The following is a 24825-nucleotide window of genomic DNA, read 5'->3' as shown; positions in this document are numbered from 1 at the left end:
TAGGGTTAGGGTTAAGTCATCAATACACAAAAAAAGTTATACAGCTTTTCTTTTTCCCCCCTTCTCGCTCAATCAACCCAAAAGCTGGCTCTTTTCCTTGTTCCTTACTCCTGTGCTTGAACAAGTTAATTCATCCCCAGAAACCTCCTGAAAACTCATTTCCATTGATACGTTCTCAGAAGCTCACTGTCTAGGGTTTTGAAATGATGAAGAAACGCCAAGTGGTACTCAGAAGAGATAATGGATCTGGAAGAGCTTCTACTACTTCATCCTCAGTGGTTAGAAATGTGAGATATGGAGAGTGCCAAAAGAATCATGCAGCGAATATGGGAGGATACACTGTGGATGGTTGCAGGGAATTCATGGCAAGTGGAGAAGAAGGCACTACTGCTGCCCTCATGTGTGCTGCTTGCAGCTGCCACAGGAATTTCCACAGAAGGGAAGTGGAAACTGAGGTAGTTTGTGAGTATTCTCCTCCTAATTCTAGTCGAAGATAGATTTATAACACACATGTAGAGTGAAGAAATTTATATATATATATATATATATATATATGATATGATATGAATTTGACTGATTGTTGTGTGAAAATGGGATACACAAATTAATCTTCAAGCAGTGTGATTGCTTTCAAAATTTGTTCAAGATTGTATTATATCTCAAACTTCAAGTAATGCAAATCCTTCAACAAAAATGGGGTTCTTTTTCTTTTTCTATTCTTTCATCTAATTACTCTTGTTTATTGAAATTATTGATAAATTGATTGCAAATTTCAGTAATTCTGCATTAGGAGCAAAAAATCAGCTTCAAGCTTATGCATATGGAAGAAATTAAGTAGCGAAATAATGGGTATATTCCATTGAAAATGTACAGTTAGCTATTTGAATCTCCGAGTCTAAGCATAATCAAAATTCAAATTAATAAAAAATAGGTAGGAGTTTATTTCCTCTAATTGTTTCCTTCAACTCTAATTCCTCCTTTGCATCAGAAGTATGAGCTAATCTCTAATTTTTCTGTCAATCATATACAGTACTGCCAGTTGGGTACCTATATATGTATATATAGGAACAATAATCACTTTCATTAACATAAATCTTCAGTTGTTTCATCCCATTAATCAACAATTAGGATAACTCCTTAGTGATTAGTAAAATTGTATGCTTTTCCTTGCTTCTCAATCCCTTAATTGGTAGCTAAGTATTTGCAGCAGTTAGGCAAAGAAGGGAGTTTCCATCAGTAACTTAACCTAATTCACTGTAAATAAAGCATATGAAGTCACATTTTCCCTCTTTTTTTAGCCAAATATCAAGAATGCATTTTCATTCTTTCCATGCCATGATTTGTTGGTGAAAACAGCCAAGAATATTTCCCCATAAAGATGGTTTATCCAATTATATATCCTTGCTGCAATCATGTATTATCTAGAATATAATAATCTTCAAAGGCCCACATATCCTATCATGTTATCACTATAATCTAAATCTCTTCAATAATAAACTTAAGAGAGAATAAAGCTTAGACAACAGAATTTATAATCTTGAGGAAGTGACCCTCCTCTCTTCTTGGTGGTGGAGCTCACTAGAAGAAAACAAACATGAACATGATAACAAAATAAAATAACATAAATGAGTTGGAAGTGGAAACAGTGCTTTATATCTTTTCTGGAAATGTTTCTTCAATTGTTTAATATTGCTTTGTCTACAAGAATGAATCACCATTGGTTTAAATTTTTTTTTTTTATCACATTGAGTGCAAATGAGGAAGACACTCTTTTACAGATAGCTTTTTGAGTTCTTTATTGCATTTTATGACTAATTACTTATGTGATCAATTATTGATAAAAATAATTAGAAAAAAAGGGAAAGAAAATTTTCTTTTTTCATAATCAATGGAGGTTTTATTGATAATAGTTAGGGAAAACTTGCCGGGCAACAGGTCTTCCCATTAACAACTCACCGAGAGGGAAGCCTAGCCAAGGGAAGCTAGCCAAGGGAAAGAGAAGTTTGTTTAAATGGTGAACTTCTTAGAATAAAAATAGTATAGAGAATCCTTTAATTTGATCTTTCTTGGCTTAGAGAAACAAATTTAGCTAGTGTGTACATTTCAATCGAGTGGTATCTACTCATTGAAAGTGGTTTGACGATAGGCATGTTGCACCAATGAGATACGCCAACCATAGAATGATTACAAACAAGGGCATCGCATGATAAGAAAGATTGACACATCGACAACCATGATAGGATGGAATGATTACACATTTACAAGCTCAACTATTTATATGCTAACTAGGATTTAATCTTTTATGGAATACTCCTCTTTCTTCTTATGAATACAAACGTTCTCCACTGTACAATTGCTAGCAATTGGAAATCACTTATCTTAATTCTCTAACTCATTTCATTTTACTCCTGGAATTAAAGATTTGATAAGAATTTAAATTCAATTTAATTTTTTTTTATCAAATTTCTTGTTTAAAATGAAAATTCAGCTTATAAAATTTTATTTTTAACAAAATAAAACAATGCATGATTTTGTTAAAATTCATTTAAATTTTTTTGTTGCAAAATGAATTATATACGGAGAGTTGTAAGGAGATATTTATTGGAAAACATTTAAGTAAAATATGTTAATTGAAAAGATAATTATTTTTCTGTTATAAGCATAAAAAAAGATTAAAATAGGAAGTTGGATGAATGAAATCAAGTAGTATGTTCTTTCAAAAAAGGATTTCATTTCCAAGTAGCAAGAACTCAGTTGTGAGAATATCAATAAGATTTGCAGTTCTCATGGCTGGAGCATACTTCAAAAGGATGTAAAAATATTTCTCTACTCATATTTTCCCTTGTTCTTATTCATATTCTTTCTTTGGAATTTCATGGTACATAAATTTACTTCCTTTGCACTCAGCAGGTTGTAATAAGGTGCCATGCTCGTCCACTCTCTCTATAATTAATCAAGTTTTGTTTATGTATCAACCATCCTATCTTTGTCCATACAATACTTATGTTCTCACTAGAATTAATCAAACGGGATGGTTCATTGATTTATATCCCAAGAGGGCATGTTTGCTTTTTTACATTGGTGCTGGTGACCAACCTGATCCTATTGACGCCTTGTAGGGACCTTCCAATAAGTAGAACACCATAAATTTAACACCAATGTCCCTTAGGTGGATTATATTGGAAAAATAAACATATTTTAAGCTGTTCTTCAAAGGAAAAATGGGTTAGCCAAGGCCACCTACTGTTGATCCCTCAGCCACAAAATTTTCCATGGTTGGGCTGCTAAATGCTAATATTAATCTGCTTTATGATAACAAAGATGGAAAGCTAGAGAGGTTGACAAAATTTGAAGGTTCGATTAGGGCCATTATGCAAAAGTCATAAGGCCCATGTCATACACTCATTTTCTATTCACAACACCCTTCCAATCAAAGAGTATGATTGAGTTTTTACAATCTGTATTGTTCAAATAATTAATGTGTATGGCTTCTTGAAGACTTGAACAGACTGACTATTTGATTTGCTCTACATGACGTTGATTCGCCTCTCCTCTAAGCCATTCACAGGGACTACTTGAAGTCTTGAACACAGAAAAAGAGATGGTACCACAAAATGACTTATGTAATAGCTTGGCATGATTTCTACTTCACCACAAGATTTGAGGAATTAATGATATCATCATTGAGCCTATACATATTCTCATAAAACTTGGTTCAAGACTCTAAAGTAACACCACAAATATTAAGTATTGTTCGAAATCACATCTCACAAGTGACCCTTGCAAAGGAAAAACATCTCATTCATCCTAAAGAAAAAATATATATACACACTCCATAAACAGTATTCACGCCGCAGAATACTGTAAAATAGCTAACAACATTAATTCACAGCCCAACTTCATTCATAAAAGAGTCTTAGCCTCTTCCACACCAATCATGTATATTTATATCAAATGGTTAAAAAATAATATATTAGATTTGGGCAACGAAGCATTCATTTAAAACAGATGAATTGTACAACAAAATATAAGGGTAAAGTTAATGAGATCTCTTTTGATTTTAGCTTAAGTGAGTGCGAAAGTTATATGTATCTTTATTATGCTCAGCGATATCATCGCAATATATATTTTTTTCCTTACAATGACAAAATAAACTAGTTTTAGTTAGAAGCTAATTTTGAAACCAAACCAGTTAAGGTACAGTAATCATATTGATGAATTTGTAGTGTTATGCAAGGTATAGAGGTAGTGTGGAGACAAAGAGTGGCCATTAACTACCCAGATACCATATGGGAGATGAGCTATGCAAAACAAAGTATGGACATGATGGGATGGAATACAGCGAAAGGAGGCAAGCTGTTGTCGTTTTTAGTGCATTTTATATTGGGTAATGCATGTGCCTTGTTGCTTGGCCCCATATGGCTGCACATGGATCCATTCAATTATGAGCTCCCAAGATTCTCCTACCCTCCCTAAATTTCATACTCCACTACACATCAATTAGTATCTTCTCATCTATGATCTTGCCATGTCATGCACCTGCTATATCAATGCAGTTTGATATAGCTGCTAGATGCATCGAAGGGTTTATGGGTTTTTGAGCAGTGTAGAGAAAATAGGAGTACGCTATAGCTTCACTTTTGCTTCTATTATTATTGGTTTACATCATAAATTAATGCAATCCAACTTTGCCTCGTCTCTTTTTCTTGAGGTACCCTACACACTTAACTGCCTTTGCCTCCATCTTCCATGACTGGTTCTTACACATTTATTAGTGGTGGTTGTTCCAGAGTTAAAAAGGAAATAGTAATTTACTACGTTCTGTAAGAGAATCTGAAAAACAGAATCAAGAATGTGAAAAAGTTGTGTTTGTTTCTTCTTTTGTTTGTCATTTTTATTTGTGGGTTAGAAAGTTTTGGTACCACCAACTTGCCCTTTTAGAGAACAGTGGATACAGTAAGCTAAGAGACGAAGATGCAATAAATTATGTTATTGTGTAATTTTTGGGCGGTTGAGGAGAGTCGTCTGTTCATTTTCAGTTTTCCGAAAAGTGCAATCACATGGGCATGTGAATGTTACCAGTTGTGAGAAAGCACATAGGAGAAATACGTGGACATAATCAAGAAGGTCGAAAGAAAGGGACCCGACAGTTTGCGAATTTGCTTCGACCAAACATTTCTCAGTGTGTGCAATGGATAATCAAATATAATATCCTTTAATGAGATCCAGATCATAGACTTTACAGTGTTATACATATAATTATTTAAATTGAAAATAACAATAATTAATTAGTTGTCTGAATTAAAAGAAGGTGATGTAAATAAAAGATCCCAAATGCAAAATCACATGGAGGGCAGTTTAGAAAATATGATCTTCAGCACGAGTCGATTCAGGGCTTTGATTAAAGTGATAGTAGAAACAACAGATTAGGTAGAGCCCAAAGTATTGGGCAGCTGAGATCTATTTATAGCATACACTGCCTCAGCACTTGGCACCAGCAAGCAAGCAGAGACCACCAGTACATTTCCAGGGCAAAGTTCACTCAAAAAGCCCTCTCTTTTTGTCTCTTTCCCAGTTCTCAGTCCAAAGAGAAGGGCTGCAGCAGCTTTGCCTGGTAGTAATGGAAATGGCGAAGCTTGTTTGTGTCTTGCTTATGGCAATCCTCGGCATTTCCATGGTCGCAACCCAGGTAAAGTTTATCGTTTACCTTATGTGCAGAGTCTGTAATAAGCTTTATTGCTCCACTCCAAGCATTCCTATTGAACACAAAATTTTGTGGAAAATTCGTGTAGGTTATGGCGAAGGATGCTCAGTACCACCTTGACAGCGTAAGCTTTTTCAATTTTTTTCTTTTAATATATTTATAGGTTATCAGGTAAAAGTAAGACGATTAAAATTTTTCTAAAACTTCAGGGGAATTATGGACCAGGAAGTCTGAAGAGCTACCGTAAGTGAATATTTTAATTTCAAAATTATCATGGCATAATAGAAAAAAGAGAACAAATAATTAAAAGGAATTTGCAGAATGCCCATCGCAATGCACGAGGAGATGCAGCAAGACGCAGTACCACAAACCCTGCATGTTCTTCTGCCAAAAATGTTGTTCGAAGTGCTTGTGCGTTCCTCCAGGCTACTATGGAAACAAAAATGTGTGCCCCTGCTACAACAACTGGAAGACCAAGCGTGGAGGTCCCAAATGCCCTTAGATCATCACTTCTTCTCTCTGTTTTCTCTGCTCCTTTCCATATTTTATTTTATGGCTCCTTTGGGTTTCCCCATATGAGAAGCCTAGTGCTGCCCAATTATATGCTCTATCTTTTATTTAATTAATAAAAATTGCTTGCACCATTTTATCTAATCATTGGATTAGTGGGGTTTGTATATGTCTTTTTTTCTCACATGTATTGTTGGTTATTTGAAAATTAAATTCATGTCAAAAAAAAAAAGGCTTCATGGATCTCCTGCCTTATCCTAAACTTGATCATCTTTAAGCCCAAGGCTTTTTGACTTTCAGATGTAAAATTAAATAGGTGATTATAACCTCATTTAATATTTAATTAACAAAGTATATATATTGAGCTTGTACCATATAACTGATTGGAATATAGAAAATAATATATGTTTTTTAGTTATTTTTTAATAATATTTTCTTCTGAATTATAATAGAGTTTAATAAAATAAAAGCTAAAAGATAAATAAAATTAAGAATTTGTATTTATATAAAATTTGAAATTAATTTAAAATTTACAAGAGAGAAGTATTTTCTAGACGTTCCTCCCGCCGAGTGCTGCAGAGTCTGGCAAAGATGCCTGCGGGCCATGGAGCCTTGAGTTGAGTCGGGTACTATTTCTTGCAAGTGCTCATCAAACCAGATTATCAAATTATGTGATCATACCCAGATGATCAAAGTTTGATTTTGTATCCGTCTCTCACTCTGATTTTGATTTGTTATGGATGTTCAATAATTGACCATGAAAATAAAAACGTACTTGTTTCAGCTCAAATTTACGATTTTTGGGTGTTCTTTTATCGACCACTTACTTGGGTAGCTCAATGAAGAAGATAAGTTTAGTTTCTGTAACAGAAACAGAATTATGAGTAACGAGTTCAGAAAATATAAGCACTGAATAATTTCGGAAGCAGAAGGAAAATTTTCTCATTCATCTTCTTTTAGGAAGAGTTGAGTGCTGGAAATTTCTGGTGGTTGATATTTGTTGCAGAATATGTTGTAGATGAATCTTTGATTTAATTTCTAGGGTTTAAGTCAGAATTCGGGGTTTTTCCTTTATTTGGGGTTGGTTGTGTCTGTGGAAACAATGTTGTTCTGGTTTATGCGTAGGAATTAATACCTTGTTTTCCAAGTGATTATCATCTGTATTGAGGCATAAGCTGGGATACGTTTTGCTTGGCATATACAAGGAATCTTTTACTGTTCCTCTTATTTTGTTTTGAAAGCAACTTCAATTGTTTGAATACATTGTATAGTACCTCTTTGCTCCTGTAGTTCTGCTAATTTTATAATTGAAGATTTTTTTTTTCTTTACTTCCATCAATATCTGAGAAAAGCAGACTTCCCTCAAGGTTTAATTTTCTTGATTCCCATTTATGTGTTCTTTTTATTTTTCCAATCATTTCCTCGGTTTCCCCTAACATGGAAATATTTCTCTTCTACCCGCAACTGTTTCAAGTTAATTCTTGTGAAATTTACATCAGTTTATTTGGAACTCAAGCTTCACTTCTTCTCATCCATGCCATCACAAATTGATACTAGATTGTCAATGGGAAGTGGAAGACTGAATTTTCCAATTTCAGAAATGGCTGCTTTTGGAAAGCACAGAAAGAAAAACTGGCTCATCAATCTCTTTTAAGAGTATATATGTATGATTCCCTCCCCAATTTCACCTTGGGCTATTGCGCAGCTATGTTAATTACTTTACCCACTATAACCAGGCATGTTGAACCTACAGCATATTATGGAGTTACAGCTGACGTTTGATCTTTTAGCGTCAGGCATCAGGCACACCCAAGGTGGCCAGACTTTGCGGTGCAGTTAAGAGTGTAGAATTCTTGTCAAGCAGTGAAGCAGATATAGTTTTGTGCCATTTTTCTCATCTTTGAGTTGCAATCAACATTCTAAGCTTCATGAAAATGAAAAGTTAGTGTGAAAAAGATGTTGCAGGATATATTGGTGCCGTTTCTAATGAGTCAGGACGAGTGGAAGCAATTTGCGGAAGGGATCATTTGCTTGTGGCCCACCACCCAAAAAGCGTGATTGATGCTTGCTTCTCCCATGCTTGTTCTTGCAGATCTCAGAAGATACCTGGTTGAAATTGCAAATCTTGGGAAGGAGATAATTGCTTCTTACAATCATGTTGTGAGGACCATGATAAGTGGTTAATTGTCTCATTTTGATGACCCATATTGGTGTTTTTCAAAGGAGCAATATGTAGGAAGGATGTAAGTTTCTCCTCCTCCTTCCCTTATATTACAAACTGTTAAAAATGCTCTTCATTTTATTTGGTAATAGTCTAAAATCGACCCTCGATTCGTAATATGGACCTGTGATATGCCTGAAAACTGGAATTTATAATCAGAAGTCTAGGTTTATCAAGAGAGTACATCAATGCTTAAATTGTTACAATATATTTTTCCAACATGATTTAGGCTTTCTAGATGCTGGTGATGAGAAATGATCTGATTTTTTTTGCCCTAGTGTCTGGTTATCATCTTAACATAATTATCTGTGACAAAACATTTGAATAATTGGTCATGTAGAAGAACATTCCAGATCCAAATTTTGTGATCATCCCATTCCCATTAACTGAATATGATTCTGAATATTCTCTTGATAGATCCTTCCTTCAATTGGGCCACAATAGACACTTGCTTGTACTTTACAAAAAGCATAATGGTTTTATAACAGTTTGGTAATTCGGCAATTTATGCAGCATTCTGTGGACCATTTCAAAACCCAATGCTTGATAGCAGTGGCGGTAAAACTATTCCATTTAGATTTTATGGTTTGAAGGCATGATTTTGTCTCACAAGATGAGATGACTGTCAAGTATGAATGAGAAATCAAGAGTCAATGTCATTGTTCATAAGTTTTGAATCATAAAATCAGAATTGAATAACAAAATTGTTAATTATTATATGATACCACATAAATATCAGTTTCTGTTGATTTAGCTTTGCATAGCAACATAAATTTTTATTTTTGCTTCCCTCCATTTTTATTTTTATTCTTTCCTTCTTTCATGGGGGGGTCATTCACCAAGAAATGTATTAAGAAAGATGGTCCTCTTTGCACTTGGATGGTTCAAGGAATGGAATCAATGAGGCAAGCCAAGGAATGGTGCCATCCAAGTTCTGCCTCAATAGTCAATAGTGCTGGTGATATCCCTTCCTCAAATTGTCTCTTTGATGCTGCCGTGAGCCATTGTGTACCTGTGATACTAAGCAACGACATTGAGCTACGCCTTACAGCTGTCTTAGACTACTCAGAATTCGGCATATTTGTGCATGCGTCTGATGCTGTTAAGAAAGGATACCTACCAATCTTTGTTTAGAGCATCAAGCAAAACAATGATTTGGGAAAGATTAAAGGATATTGCACAACAGTTTGAATAGCATCCTACTTAGCCTGTGAGTACATATGATTTGGAAGCAGTGTCGCGTTAGACATCTTCAGTGCAGTTGATACTTAACAGGAAAAACTGATATCTCAGATCTGAGATTTATTAATTGAAATGACTTAACAGCCAAGGGACAAATTCATTTCTTGGTCTTACGTGCACAGACAAGATTTTTTTCTGTTCTGTTTTTTGGCTGGGCTACTAGTTTTGGACAAGACAGAAGCATAGTTTTTTAAGAAGATCTGTAAGGGCATTTGTTGTCTATAGTCCTTTTTTACTGTTGATATTGTTGGTACATTTGTAGACTCGCTCTTTTTTTTTTTTTAATTATTACATGATAATCCTCTTTGTAGGATTCTGTTGCAGAGCTCGTTGAACTTCTTCCCTCCTCTTCCATTACTAGACTCGAGTCACTAGACACATTGTGGGGATTGGGGAAGACTTCACTTGAGGTTATCAGCACAAAATAAGATGATACGGTGCACAGAAATGGACATTTGAATAGCAATAAAAGTTTCATGCAAGTATATCATTGAAAAATACAATAACTAAGGTCACATGAAAATTACATGATTTTTTTTTCATATAGAGAAAATTAGGGAAGCACTATATTTCGTCGTGTGGGAGAGCCAGCATCCTCATCTTCAATGCATTCAGCTGCAGTTAAGGATTCAAGTCTATACAATATAGAGAGAAGATGCTGGCTCATGGAGTGTCTTTAGCTGCAATTCTTCTGCTCAACTAAAAAATCAAAGATAACAAAAAATCTTTGAACTAAAACAAATAAAAATATTAAAAATTCCAACAAACTCAAATGGAGAAACAGCCAAGAAGGCAAAAGGATTCCCTACGACCGCATATTTCTCTCTTGCATCAGTTATAGCCTCTAGCCAACACCTCCATTGCTGGAAAAACTCCTGTTCCTTGTCCACTTTGCTCAACGGCCTCAACCTGTCAACATCTGTTGTGGATAGGATCTGATCCTTTTCGGACAGTTCTTTTATTTGACTGGTTGGGATCAAACACCATTGAAGGTGCAGGTGCAGAACTTGCCAATGTTTGGAAATCCCTCAGAGCAACAGACCTCAACATGCGCGAATTTCGAGCAAATGGTAATAGCCCTTGTTTCCATCTCAGAGCAAGATCTAAGCTTGAGAGGCTAGAAACCTTCTGCGGTTGAAGAGCTAAGTACCCAATAAAAAGAAGAAGAAGAATCCCTCTATGAACCAAAAAGCCCATGTTTGCAAATATTCTTCAAATTAAAACAAAGGAGACAATGGCAATATCCCTTATTTGCAGCAATGATGAGAGAATGAGCAGTGTGTTTTAGACTGAAGTCTGAGAGGCTTATATCTGCAGAATAAGGCTCTGGTTGTATCTTTCTATGGCTAAAAAAACATAAAGCATAAGGAGGGACCAGAACAGGTAGGGAAGCTTATAGATTCAGTTCAATCATAAGCCTGTGATTGAAGCAAATACAATAGCAAATATATATAAGGCTGTTTTAGAAGACTCTGACAGGTTTGAACAAAAAGTTATAGTTGGAACAATATCCTTGGGAAGATAAGTATCTTTTCATTTTAGTTTCCCCACATTTCCCTATCATTTGCCTTGCTCTTTTTTACCAAACCAAGACCAGATTCCAGGCTATTGAATTCTTTAGCCGACTTGCCACATCATCCGACCAAGCTGACATGTACTTACAAGTTGGATTCTTGATGGGGCTTAGCTTGCCAAAAAGAAAGCTATGGGCCACCTCATCTGCCACATGTTTATAGAATACTACAGTACAAAGCAAGAAAGCCATATTAAAAGCAGAGATGTTGGGGGCGAAGGGAGAGGGAATAGCTCTCCAGAAAAAAAATAAAAACACCAAGTTGCTTTATGCTTATAACCAACTTTAGAATTCCAAGCTCTTCTCTCCATGCAACAAAAATAAGCAACAAGTGTTGGTCCCTTGTGGTAATTGGGTTTCCTTTATGCTTTTCTTTTATCTATCTATCTTTGGATTGCCCAACCCTGAGCTTCTCAATTCAAACTTCAAAACAAAGAACAACCCATTAAGCTTCTCCATATATGTTTGCCATTCTGGGGAGTGGTATCTAACTTTTTCTTCATATTACTCGTTTATCCATAAAGCAAACCTCTCACAACTTGAATTAACAGCCAAGTTGTATTTCACAGGAATGTTTTTGTTTTGAAAGTTCATATCTATGATGAATTTAACAAGGAGAAGAAAAAGAAAAAAAAAAAAAGAAAATGAGAAATGTTAGAAAGGGAAGAAATGGACTGAGTGGTCATGCTCAAAGCGTAGGACATAACAGGACACAGCTCTCTCCTTTTAGCAACCCATTATTAAAGTTAAAGAAACCAAGTATAAAGAAAAGAAAATGAATGAGCTGTTGTTGCTTTCATAAACCACCCTTCACTGTCCCATTTGAACGTTCTTATTCTTATATGCCTTCCAAACTCTTCCTTCTTCATAGCATATTCCCTTTTTTTTTTTTTTCCATCTTTACTGTTCTTTTTCAAAAATCTATTACTAAAATTTAGCTCGCATTTTTTACTTTTTGGCTCGTAGATATTTGATCCATGCATTTGTTTGAAACTTATACTAGTTGAATCCATAAAATTTCATGAAGATTTTTGTTCCATGAGACTGAATAAACTCTATAAAATATTTACGTGTAGTGATGTAGTGTTCTACTATTTTGTGGACTTATATTTAAAAATTTGCACTATTATTTTCTTTCTTGAGATTCTCTCTTCCTTTACCAAAAAAATATATAGTATTTGAACCCTTATTTCTTTTATTACAAAACAAAAGATTGTAATTTTTTAATATCATCGTGAATTATTTTTCATTCACATTTATAAATTTACCTTCTATGTTGAAGACAGATTCATATTGAAAATCAAATATAAATTCCTTGAAATATGGTTTCAAATTTTAAATCATGGTCAATGAAGTGGATTACCCAAATCCGTTTAATACTAGTTCAACTATTTATCAACATACATTAGAAAAATCGCATGAGAAGACAATAAGATTGGTGATTGGATGAGGCGCTTCCCATTTGTTCTGAAAGAGCACACATGATTTTCATTGGTTTAAGCAAATTTTAATCATAAGAATAACCTAACAAACTGCTTTTTTTAACAGTATTTAAAATAGTGTTTTCTTCCTAAAAAGAAGTTTTGATCTCATCAATCATTAGCAACATTAATGGCCATTTTTTATCGAACAGATATATATGCCCTAGCCTTCTATCTGGCTTTAGCTAAGAATGAGGATCGTGGGCATAAAGAAATACTTCTTATGGGTGCATGAATATCATCAAAACTCTCAGAATATCTTGCATTTGTTTTCATATGCACTGCATGTAGCAGCTCTGCCACAAATAAGTATATCAAGCAGCCCAAAACCAGGCTGCACATAAAAGATTTATGTACATACACATGTCAAAGGACTAAATAAAGTGTGCGAGGGTTTTGAAATAATCCAATTAGATGCAGCCCACATAAGCAAAGACAATCACTCGCGTTTCCACAGCAACCGTAGCCACTTCATCATTGAAGTGGCTCTTGTTGTGGAGTTGCAGCTTGGTGAGGAGTTGCTCCAGGTCCAGGTGCTATTGTGACTTGCAAGCTCCGTCGTTGCCCTGCCTGTAGCATGAATGCAACCTCAGTAGCTGCAAGTGCTGCCGCTTCCTGATTAAGTAAAGAATAAAGAGTGGGATAAATATAGTTGGAGAATAACAGAAGCATGTGAAGACCAAAATTTAGCAAAACTGGGAGCGGAAAAAATAGACAAGGCAAACCTGTGTCTGTCTTCGTCGCTGCAATATACTGATGGCCCAAGCCATGATGTAACATGGGAGAAGAAAACCAGCAGCCCTTATCAGGAAAAGCTGTCAAGAATAAACAATTTTGATTAGCACCAAAAGTAATGTCACCTATAAATAGTTTTCTGATTTAAAAATAAAAACTCACAGAAAAAAATGCAGAAGCATCTTCATCGCCATCTCCAGTGAGGGACATAGCATGCCTCAAGAGTAAAAGAGCCATTAACTGCCAAAAAGAGAAACACATGATTAGAACCAGTATCGGTACAATTTAAAACGTACATTTTAATATATATTTAAATGATTCATAGATGACAGTGCAACTCATTATCCAGTGTGGCACAGAAATATGACAACAGTAAATTTCCACAGAAAGCATATTGGAAGGAACCAAACCCATCCCAATCTGGTGTATAATAACGGCAGCCCAATTCAATGCCAGCTTAAGAATATCAAGATGATACAAAGAGAAAAGGAAAAATGAAGAAAGAAATAGCCGTATAACATCACATAAATCCACAGTATAGTATTTTCATGATTAATAATAGGAGACACAGAGATACTCATGTTCCTATATACTGTAATACAACCGATGCTAAAATTGAAGAGAATCATGGCTTACAATTAGAGCTGCAGAGCGGCAAAATGCTGCTCCACTAGCACTGGAATCAGCATAATCATCATATTCAGCCTCTAAAAAATGACGTTCTGCTGCTGCCATAGCTAAAATTCGAGGATCATGCAAATCCAAAGGAGTGCCCGCAATGGTCCAACCCTCACTGTGGAAAAAGATTAAGAAATGAAAATATGATACTTATCAGTTTAACAATAGAACAATATACAGCCTGCAAATTGCAGCACTCTCAAAATTAATTTGAAAAAAAAAAAATGATTTGCTGACAGCAATAAGTAATGAAAGTTTCTCCCATTAATTGAACTACAAAAAATTGTGAACATGCTTAACGTCCATGGACTAACAAACATAAAAAGTTATCCAACGCATAAAACTAGAAAAAGTTGAAGGGTCATGTTGCATGTAAAATAATAATCATGTGTAGACATTACTGAATTTCAAAGTCAAATATAAATGATAATCTGATAACGCCATTAATTTGGGAACCAAACATAAGTAAATTTGAACTTGCCTGATATCAATTGCAGTATCTTCTACTGGAGGGGGAGGTGGCGGAGCAGTATAACCAGGTTGGTAAGGCTGTTAATGAGAAATTTTAGCAATCAGTACATGCATTCAGCCATCATCCATATCAAAAGTGCTTCATATTTGGAATAAGTATCTATCAAACCACACTTGGTGTAAATTTAATGGCTTAATACATTTTCATCATATCGGTAATTGTGAATGTGGTGAATCGAAATATCATTATTGTGAACCACACTTGGTAAAATTCAAACACATGCACAAAAAAATATGACAATGCAATTAGAATTCAATTCTAAAGTAACTTTGAAAACTTTAAAAATGGACATTCCATGTGAATATTCACCATCAATTCAAATCCAATAAATATCATGAACAGCACTAAGCTCATTTTCTCTTTGACAAAGACACGACTTTGAGGTTGAATTCATTTACAGATTCACCAACATGAAGCATGTGTCTACACACACCATGCATGTGATACATTCTTTTTTTCCACAGAGGGATAAAATTACACAGTTCCCATCAGATAGCATAGGTGAATATGGATAGGCACCAATGTAAGTACAATGCTACTGCCAATTTTTTTGCTTCAAAGTTAAGACAATTATTAAAGCTCTAGCACCTTGTACAACCTTGACCATTTTCAAAGCAAGGGCACAATTGTCATCATGCCAATCAATAATAATTAAAAGAACCTAATTGAGATCATGAAAACTAAAAAGTAAATTACTCCATGAAATAAAAGAAATTTCTGAAGTGATCTGGCCACTTCAGTAATCTAAATTCTCTAAATCTATCCATAACCAACAGGCAGGTACCAATTCCAAAACATTTTGGAAAATTGCACAAAAATGTCCAAATCACTCCTTAAGCTCGCTATTTTCTATATAACTTTTTAACATCTAACTTGGCAAGGTAAACACCAAAAGCTGTCAAAATAATGCAACAGCTTATAGAGCAATTTTTATGTTCTACAATTTAACTGGCATCTTAATAAGCAAGAGAATCTAAAGTGGAGCTAGACAAACTTCTTATTTCCACACATTTCCTCATTTCCATTAACAAAAACCTTAACATGGACATGAAATAATATCTTGCTCAACAAATGTGTCTATAACATAAATTGCAGATATCATATACAAGATTAGTTACCTGATGACATATCTCACAAGTTATATCTCCTTTTTCATTACACCATCGCTGAACACATTTCCTGTGGGCAAACTGGGAAAGTAAAGCTTGTCAGCCTTGGTGTTAAATCCATAAGATTAAAGAGGAAACCTTTAAGCATATAAAATAAAATATTAAAAGTTTCCTAATTGTATAAAGGAGGATAAAACATATCAAACTTTTACCAACAAGTGGTGATAATGTTTCATGGCCATAATATTTTTTAAAACATAGCCAAAATAAAAAACTAATTCAAATCTGAAAACATGTTTCTCCATGCTTGCACGCATTAACTAAATTTGAAAACAAATTACTATATCTATAACATTGACACAGTGAGACAAATGACGCACTAAAAGGAGAAGAAGAGGCAAGATGGATATGAAGAGACCCTAGATATTCCCAATTTTCATTTATAGAAAAGAAGTATACAGCAAATATTAATACCTTCAAGCTACCACTACAAGCACATGGAGACTCCAAATTGTTAATGCTATCCTCCTCCTGGCAAATGCGACATTCCATTGTTTGGATAAGTGGTTTTTCTTCCTCAGATACATCATGTTCCCCAACTCGCTCAACATCAATAAAACAAGTTTGCTCATCAGCAGTATGAGATGATGAACACTCCCCAGAATCTACTGGCTCCTTATCTCCCTCCATTGACTGCAAACTCTCGGGTGTTATGAGACGATCAGCACACAAAACAAGGTGATCACTCATTGGTATTTGATTGGAAACCCCTGACACACTGCATCAGAATAAGATAGTTTATCCAATGTCAAACATCAAGCAAGGACGTTTAATTGAAATGCAGTAACACATGCAAGCTGCCAAGCCGTAAGCTTTAAGAACTCCAATCCAGGGTATAACAGATTAGATTAAGATGTCATAATTGTATTTATTGCTGATAATCTTCATTAGAAAATCTTCTCGTTGTCTCAGAAATTCCATATTGCAACTAAATCAAATAATAGACATTTGAAGTTTCTGCTATCTGCTTCATTCTTTTGTCCATAATTTCACTCTCTTGTCCTTAATTTACGGAGCAACCAAACGTAAAGCACATGAATATATGTTCCCTACATTTATCTAATCATGAAATATAAAGCCCATTAGCTTCATCATAAGAAAATAAACCTAACTGGATAACCCGCTATAAGAAGGGCAGACAACCCAAAAAATATGCAAATCTCTAGAAGTCAACACGTTTTATCTGCCTGTTTGGAAGCTAAAGAAATGCTAGGAAAAAAACCATATAAAATTGAAAACCAAAATCTTGATAGCTATACTCAATCAATTAGTTCCATATACTTCTATTTATCTGGTATTTTTTTTATATACAGAGAATAAAGAAAATACCTTTAGTCCATCGATACATTTTCCCTAAGTTTAATCAGCAACCAAGCAAAAAACTCACAAAAAAAAACTTCACAATCTAACCAAAAACAAAAGGCTAAGAGATATCATTCCCATTGCAATTCAATTCAATCATCGATACAAAACCCTAAAAATAAAATATCATACTCAAACGAAAATCCAAAAAAAAAATCTTCATAAATAAACAAGAAGCAATTCAAAAGGTACCTGGAAATCCGAAACAAGAAAAGAAAATGGGATGTGGGTAACGAGCTTTCCTAAGAAAAAGAAACAAGAAAATAAAACACGCTTCTGAGTCTCGTTTTCTTCTCAACTTTTGTTTGGTATCGGTTGATAAAAATAAATTGATGATTATAATATATTCTGATGGAGGCGAAAACAGAAGGAGAGAGGAAACTGACGTTCGGTATAGCCGAAGCTAGCTGTGGCTTTGGCTTTGGCTTTGGCTCTAGGCTTTGAGTTTGGTAACGTTGAATCAAAGCTAGGTAGTAAGTAAATGTCAAGGAGAACGTCTCAAACTCGGATGGCCTTTCTTTTTTTTTTTTTTTTTGTTTTCTAAATTTTCTGTTTTATGGTGATGGACGTCACTGCGCCTGTCATTTATTAGGAAGGAGAAAAACTTCAATAGGCAGTGCAATAGCGTCATGCCACGTAAGAGATAATCAGCCAAATTGAAGGACTTATGGGTTTGAGTCGAACAAATCTATCGGTTATTAACTTGTTTGGTTTAAGCTGATAAATATCTCCAGACTTAAATCAAGTATTTACTATTTAGTAAATTAAAAAAATAAAAAGTAATTGATAATTGATAGATAACTATATTAATTTTATATAGAGCCTATCAGTTACATTCAACATCAATTTTAAATTAAAAAAGTTTACTATTACCGGAACTTTTTAATTTTAATTTTATTTTATTAATTATTTTATATATTAATAATAATAATTAAATATAATTTATCAAATATTTAAAATATATTAATTATAATCAATTATCAATTAGTTAAATATTTATTATTAGTTATTATTCAACCGTTAAATTATATAGGCTTTCAAAAAATTAGCGCATTAAACAATCATCATTAATTTTATTGCAACGCCATTTGTAAAATTAATTATTTATTACTTAGAAAGATATTTTTATATTAAATTACTTTTTAAAAATATTTTTAATGCATATTCTTATTGAATGTCATTCTAATGTATATTTCATCGCATTGATTTAATATGTTTAATTTTAATAAAAATAAAGTTATATAGAAATTACATCATTTTATTAACTAAATTAATTTAATCAAATATAAAGTGTGATTAAATCTAGATGTTTTGAACTCTTTTTCTCTATTGAATTAGGTTTTAGATGGAATTTAAATCTAACTCATTTTCTTAAGATGATGTTAAAATCTTCATTCCTATACGTGTTAAGTTTGTAAGTTGAGAGACATTCATTTCTCTTAGTAAAATTATTTGTTTAATTAAATATTAATTTTTTATTGTGATTTGGATTAAAGAAAAAGAAAGAGGAAAAAAAAGGAAGTAGGTTTGCATATTCACAGAAATATCACAACCAACTTGGTAAGAGCCCAGACCAAGACCAAGACCGAAGACTAAGTCTAAAAATGAATATGTAGCACATTCACACAAATATCATATGCTATTCTGGAATTCGTTGACAAGAACAAGTATGCAATTCTTGGTGCCTTGCTCATATAGCATTTGCCTACACGTTTAAGCTATTATCTATAAAAAAAATCTCAATATTAAATTTTAAATTTACTCATTTCATTTTTTTTAATAAAAAATAATTATTTTTTATTATAAAACCTATTAATTATTATTCAATTCATTAAATTTCTATACAATAATTAAAAATCGCGAATATAAAATTTAAAGTGTAAATTTTCGAATACTCAAAAATTTAATTTGGTGGTAAGTGTATTTGAGTAAATATGAAAGATTTCAGATTCTACTCCTCCAATTTTTAATTCTTAAAAAGGTTAAAATTTTTAGAATAATAAATAAAAATTAATTAAATAATTTAAAATTTAAAATTTAAAATTTAAAATCCAGATTTCTAAACGATGGATCGAAAAACAATAAATAACAACTTACATAATCATCAACTAAAAACTCACATTCTATATTTTAAATATGGAAATGTACAATAACATATAAAAAAATAATTAAAAACAAAACAACGATAAATATGCTTTTTATATGAGAAAATAAATATGCATATTTTTATGTTACTTATCTAAAGCTTTTCAATAATAATAATAAAGAAAACATTTAATTGTAATTTATTGGTGTCAGATATTTCAAACTAAAAGCATAATTATTTTCAAAGGAGTAATTAATTAAAATTAAGACACGATTTATTTCTAAAAAGTAATTTGTATATAAAAATATTTTAAACAAATATTTTATGAGCAAATAATTTATTTTTTCATTATTTAACTGCAATATTAAAAAATTAATAAAATAAACATAGCCTATCAATTTCCATTTGACATGGAACCCACTACAAGTAAAATGAGACTCACCATTGATGAGAATATTTGTTGATGCATTCTAGTATTAAATCTAGGATGCTAATAATTCCTTTTTTCTTTTAAAAAATGTAAGTAATGTTACATTATATCCGCCCAAAGAAAGCTTCAAATTGTCACCACGGTATAGAGCGATATGGTAAGAATCAGACACATAAAAAACACGATATATCTCGAGAAAGTAAAATCCAAACACCGCAAATATATAGATTATATCAAAAGACTTGTATTTCACTCATCAAGGCGAGTTTCGATACAGAGTTATTATTGTCAAATACAACCCAGCATATCCCTATTTCAATTGTGATCGCGAGATTCCCACATGTTAGCTGATGATGTCCCATATAAAGCAAATGGCCATATTACTGTCAGATTATCAGAAAAATACCATATTCATCTCTATCTTTTACAGTATAAAAGAAAAAAAATTACAGAGACAAAGGTATGTTATTCTCTAATACTACTCAAGCTCTAAATAATTTATTGCATTCTCTCTATTCTTCAAAATAATGACTTGAGTGTCGGAGTGGTTGTCGTAGACACCCACCATTGCCTCACATTTTCTCCTCTGCAGGTTCTAGCAATCATAGTACAGTTCCATTTCGTCCACGTCATCAATATAATCTTAGCAACATCATTTATTTCTATTGCCGGGAGATCCATTGAATCCCCTTTATTCATTTGGATCATGACCAGTCTCCTATTCCTACTCTCTCCCTTCACTCCTAAAATAGCCAGTATTCCTAGAGCTGTTGTTAATATTGCTACCAACGAGGTAGTCATCATTTTCTCTATCCTGGATAATGGAGAAAACACGCCCCCAGCGGTCAACGAAGTAGACCTCAATAATTTAAACAATAAACACATACTCCAGTATATCCAAAGGCAGGCAACACTCGGGCAGTATAAGACTTGGGAAGAGACATCAAAGATGGATCCTGAAAGAAGGGATAAGGCCTCTGTAGACACCCTAAGGGCTCAAATAAAAGTCACCAAATTGCAGCCCAAAGGAAGGGCTGAATCTGAAGATGAATCGGATGAAGCTCCGAAAGGAGTGGATTGGAAGCTAATACGGGCCGTACAAAGATACTAAAAGGAATAAGAAGAGGATTTCAATCTAGATGGTGTCTCACCTCTTTCAGAAGAAATATTAGTGGAAACCTTTCCCACCAAGTTTAAGCTACCTAGCTTAGACAAGTACGATGGAACAACATACCCCAGAAGTCATATGGCCATCTTCAGGACGACCATGTAACTTCAGGACATCAATGATTTTCTATTATACTGAGTGTTTTTATCAACACTCACAGGTTGGGTTCAGAAATGGTATCAACACCTAAGTCTAGGTTTAATTCAAAATTTTACACAATTTGCTACGATATTCAAATCCAGATTTATGACTTGCATACCTCATAAAAAACTTTCCTCTGACCTTCGGAAGATCCATTAGGCAGAGGATGAGTCTTTAATGAGTTTTATTTCTTGTTTCAATACTAAAGCCATACAGGTGGAAGAGTTAAACCATGAGATAGCACGTGAGGCGTTGAATAAAAGGAACCCACAATGTCAAATTCATGGATTCCTTAATTAAAAATCCAGCCGTAACGTACTATCAGTTGATAGACAAAGCCCAGAAGTATATCAGGTTGGATGATGAGATCTAAGCGCTGAAAGAAGACAAGAGGGTGAATCAGGAGCAAAATAAAAAATCCGAGAGACGAGGATATGAAGGAGATCACAGGAGCTACCCATCTCGCAAAAGGGGAATGAACATAGTAAGTATAAGAATTACACTCCGCTAAGTGACTCACAAACTCATATCTTGATGTGGATAAAAAAAATAATAAAGAAATCAGGTGGCCACTTAAGCTCAATCCCGAGAAGGCGGAGAAACAAGATAGGACAAAGTATTGTTGCTTCCATGAAGATCATGGCCACATAACAGAGGAATATCGACAACTAAAGGACGAGATCGAAAAGCTGATAAGGGATGACACCCTTCGAAAATTCATAAGGAAGGAAAAAGAAGAAATGAGATATGAGCCCAAGGAAACAACCCATGAGATAACCCCTGATGGAGAACCCGTAGGAGTTATACATGTGATAATAAAAGGACTAGGCAAGGGGTAGGGAAAGTAAGCAGATTACAAACATAATTACCGGGTAGGTAGGGAACTTTTAGAAATCTTAGGAATCATTCGCCCATGGGAGTCGTCCGCCCAAAATCTCATGGGAGTTTTGGTATTATTTATATTTTGTCAACCATTTGAAGGAACCAAGTAGTTCCACCCTTATATGTAAATGGGGGATATTCTTTTAATAACAAAGCTAATGAAGTATTTTTATATGTTATGTTCTTCAATGAAAAGGAACGATAGATTGCCTTCCCCAAAAAAGGAAGAGAGACTAAATAATTTAAAGCTACCATGGGTCAATTCAAAGGTGGTTTCTGCTAGACCACTCGGCCGTTGGTCCCACTAATCTAGGCCACAAGGCAGTTTTCGTCAGGACAGGTCATAATGTAGTTTTTACTATACTACTCGACGTTGGTCCCACTAATCAAGATCACAAGGTAGTTTTTATCAAGCTAGGCCATAAGGTAGTTTTCATCAAGCTAGGGTACAAGACAGTTTCCACCAGACCACTCGGGCGTTGGTCCCACTAATCAAGGCCACAAAGCAGTTTTGCTAGGCCAAGTCATAAGGTGGTTTCCGCCAGACCACTCGAGTGTTAGTTCCACTAATCAAGGCCACAAAGCAGCTTTCACCAGACCACTCGGTCATTAGTCCCACTAATCAAGGCCATAAGGCAGTTTTTGCCAAGCCAGTTAGATTTCTACCAGACCACTCGAGCGTTGGTCACAATAATTAAGGCCACAAGCCAATTTTCGCCAAGTCAGGTCACAAGGAGATTTTTGCTAGACCACTCAGACGTTGGTCCCACTAATCAAGGCCACAAGACTGTTCTCGCCAAGTTAGGTCATAAGGTGATTCCCACCAGACCATCCAGTTGTCAGTCCCACCAAGCAATGCCACGAGGCAGGAAACCGACAAAATCATGGTCGAGTGACAGTCTTGTGTAGCAAAGAAATAGCTTAAGGCAATTCATGCCCAAGCCACAGAGCGGGCATCTATTGTATCATATGGCCGGGCTTTAGTCCCATTCTGAAAATTTACTAAGTCCTTTGTTTCATGGCCACGGGTCAAGCCAGTAACGAGGCATCACAGATGAGTGTTAGCCCCTTGAGCAAAATTTTTAAAAGGAGATTATTTGCAGAATATATAAACACTTAACGAAAATAAGCGTAAAACATTCTCATTAAAATCATGAAAAGTTACAAAGGGGTAGGGCCTTCAGGCTCATCCGTCCGAGTCTCCATTACATTGATATTCTCTATATCTATTACATTAATAGGAGAAACTCGATCGGAGGGAGTATCTTTAGAATGCCCCTTATTGGCGGGAGTATTTTCAGCATGCTCCCCTTCATCTTCTTCCTCTGAGGGGATGTCATCTATCCAGGAAAAATCCTCAGAAGAAAAATGCTTCACCAGCTCCTTCCTTACCAACCTTGGCTTTGAATAAACATCTCCCCACCTTGGACCACTGTCTCTTTAAGCTTCGCCTCTAGCTTAGTAACCCTAGTAAAGGCAGCCCGAGCCTCTTCAACTTGAGCCTGCAGCTTCAAGACCTGGTGCTGCAACAGGGCCACTTGATCTTTGGTGGATTTTGCCCTATTCTCAAGGCCCAGGTTAGAAGCAAGGGTCGCATTAAGATCAGCCTAAAGCTTGTCTATCGACTCCAGAGTCTCCTTTATTGTGCCCTCAACTTCAGCAACCCGAGGCTTCAATCTTAAACATTCCTCAGCCAAAAGCCTCCTCTGCGTCTTGTTTGCACCAAACTCCGGCCTTGAGCTTTAAATCACTCATTGGCCATATAAGTGCAAAGGGCACCCTCCAGTGCAGAATGAATGGCATTAACAAATAGCTCGTCCGTCTCAACCTCATTCAAGTGGTGGTGATCTACAGGTCTAAGGGCACTTTTGATTAGCAAAAGACCCAAAGAAGGATCATCAATGAGCGAAGGTGCCTGGTTTAGTGCCAAGGCTAAGCGTTGAATGCCTGCAGGCTAGGAAGACTCAACTCCTGTGCTCGTAGAGGCAGGTACAAAGGGGGAACAAACATTAGCAAGGAGCTTAGGAGTTGGGGCAGAAGCACCCAGGGCTAAAGATTCGAGCTAAAGGGGTGCCAACTCCTCAGCCGTAGGAAGGAAAAGTAAGTAAGAAAGGCAGTTTCAAAAATAAAGAAGATGGAAAGAGACGTACCCTGATCCTGAGCCAGAGGAATGCTTTCGAGAAGGCTATGACGATTGGGCAAATGAGGATCGGCGAGTCTGGTTTGCCAACAGATAACTTTGCCAGGACAAAATGATGTTCTTCACCGCTTGGGTAATATCAATTTTTCTTAAGGTTTTAGCCATCGCCAAGAGAAAGGTTAAGCTTCATCTTCCTCTTTCCTCAGATGAATCCCATCCTTCTTCAACTCCACTCAATAAGGTCAGTTGGTTAGAAGACGCCCAAAATCCTCTGGCGTCCGATAACAGAGGAAAAAAAAATTATTCTTGCGTTGGTTAAAAAAGGAAGGCATCCGGTAAAAAATGCTCAAGTGCTTTCAATTACTAAAATACTAAAATTTCTCATTTTTATGGGTATCCAATTGGTATATCTAGGAGAAAAGTGCTACATTAGGTTCAATGTGGTTGTTATGGCACATGAACCGAAAAGCCACCAAGGTTTTCCAACCATTGGGATGAAGTTGGACAACATAAAGCTTGTGAAACTGAAGGACCTCCATGAAAAAAGGGTTTAGGGTAAGCATAATACAAACGATCCATGTTGCACTCCAGGAAGACAGACAATATATCACTGAGTAGACCACCCTCATTCTCTGAAGCCTCTCTCAAAGGAATAATAGGGGTTGACACTCGGATGGGGCCATTAGAGGAGGAACTAGAGACAAATCAGATCCCGCTAAAGAAAGAAGAGGTGTTCATGTTCATGTTAAAGAAAAGGGAAAATGAAAATGA

General features: G+C 35.0%; 3 protein-coding genes and 2 pseudogenes across 4 annotated transcripts; 4 read left to right on the top strand and 1 right to left on the bottom strand.

Annotated features, from left to right (window-relative positions):
* LOC110617127 (mini zinc finger protein 1) lies at positions 1-712 on the top strand. Its single transcript, XM_043957374.1, has 2 exons — positions 1-113; positions 149-712. The coding sequence occupies exon 2, from the start codon at positions 204-206 to the stop codon at positions 495-497; it is 294 nt and encodes a 97-aa protein (XP_043813309.1). The 5' UTR covers positions 1-113; positions 149-203; the 3' UTR covers positions 498-712.
* A 4646-nt stretch (positions 713-5358) lies between these two features.
* On the top strand, positions 5359-6358 carry LOC110617085 (gibberellin-regulated protein 6). The gene is made up of 4 exons (XM_021759691.1): positions 5359-5689; positions 5793-5828; positions 5914-5947; positions 6025-6358. The coding sequence occupies exons 1-4, from the start codon at positions 5621-5623 to the stop codon at positions 6204-6206; spliced, it is 321 nt and encodes a 106-aa protein (XP_021615383.1). The 5' UTR covers positions 5359-5620; the 3' UTR covers positions 6207-6358.
* Positions 6359-7651: 1293 nt separating this feature from the next.
* LOC110617916 lies at positions 7652-9999 on the top strand (annotated as a pseudogene).
* Positions 8674-9999, top strand: LOC110616727 (annotated as a pseudogene).
* Positions 10000-12938: 2939 nt separating this feature from the next.
* On the bottom strand, positions 12939-17744 carry LOC110618298. Of its 2 annotated transcripts, none has more exons than XM_021761457.2 (8): positions 17400-17744; positions 16260-16563; positions 15795-15866; positions 14626-14693; positions 14103-14259; positions 13629-13706; positions 13457-13546; positions 12939-13346 (listed from the first exon to the last, which is right to left on the bottom strand). In XM_021761457.2, exons 2-8 carry the CDS (start codon positions 16533-16535, stop codon positions 13206-13208), a joined length of 882 nt encoding a protein of 293 aa, XP_021617149.1. In that variant the 5' UTR covers positions 16536-16563; positions 17400-17744; the 3' UTR covers positions 12939-13205. The 2 variants fall into 2 exon arrangements, with proteins under 2 accessions (XP_021617149.1, XP_043813308.1); XM_043957373.1 differs by having other exon boundaries at positions 17594-17744.
* Positions 17745-24825: the final 7081 nt, after the last annotated feature.

This window comes from Manihot esculenta, chromosome 6 (assembly GCF_001659605.2).
Source record: "Manihot esculenta cultivar AM560-2 chromosome 6, M.esculenta_v8, whole genome shotgun sequence".
NCBI classification, from domain to species: domain Eukaryota; kingdom Viridiplantae; phylum Streptophyta; class Magnoliopsida; order Malpighiales; family Euphorbiaceae; genus Manihot; species Manihot esculenta.
Note: the sequence above shows the minus strand (reverse complement) of the source record. Positions and strands in the feature narration are given on the sequence as shown.

What these genes read in the sequence shown, in the direction of transcription:
- LOC110617085 (XM_021759691.1), top strand. Translation starts at nt 5,621, where the DNA reads ATGGAAATGGCGAAGCTTGTTTGTGTCTTGCTTATGGCAATCCTCGGC. An exon ending in TTTCCATGGTCGCAACCCAG is followed by an intron (nt 5,690 to 5,792) that starts GTAAAGTTTATC and finishes AAATTCGTGTAG; the next exon opens with GTTATGGCGAAGGATGCTCA. An exon ending in AGGAAGTCTGAAGAGCTACC is followed by an intron (nt 5,948 to 6,024) that starts GTAAGTGAATAT and finishes AGGAATTTGCAG; the next exon opens with AATGCCCATCGCAATGCACG.
- LOC110617127 (XM_043957374.1), top strand. Translation starts at nt 204, where the DNA reads ATGATGAAGAAACGCCAAGTGGTACTCAGAAGAGATAATGGATCTGGA.
- LOC110618298 (XM_021761457.2), bottom strand. Translation starts at nt 16,535, where the DNA reads ATGAGTGATCACCTTGTTTTGTGTGCTGATCGTCTCATAACACCCGAG. An exon ending in GATACTGCAATTGATATCAG is followed by an intron (nt 14,260 to 14,625) that starts GCAAGTTCAAAT and finishes CTTTTTCCACAG; the next exon opens with TGAGGGTTGGACCATTGCGG. An exon ending in ATGCTTCTGCATTTTTTTCT is followed by an intron (nt 13,547 to 13,628) that starts GTGAGTTTTTAT and finishes TATTCTTGACAG; the next exon opens with CTTTTCCTGATAAGGGCTGC.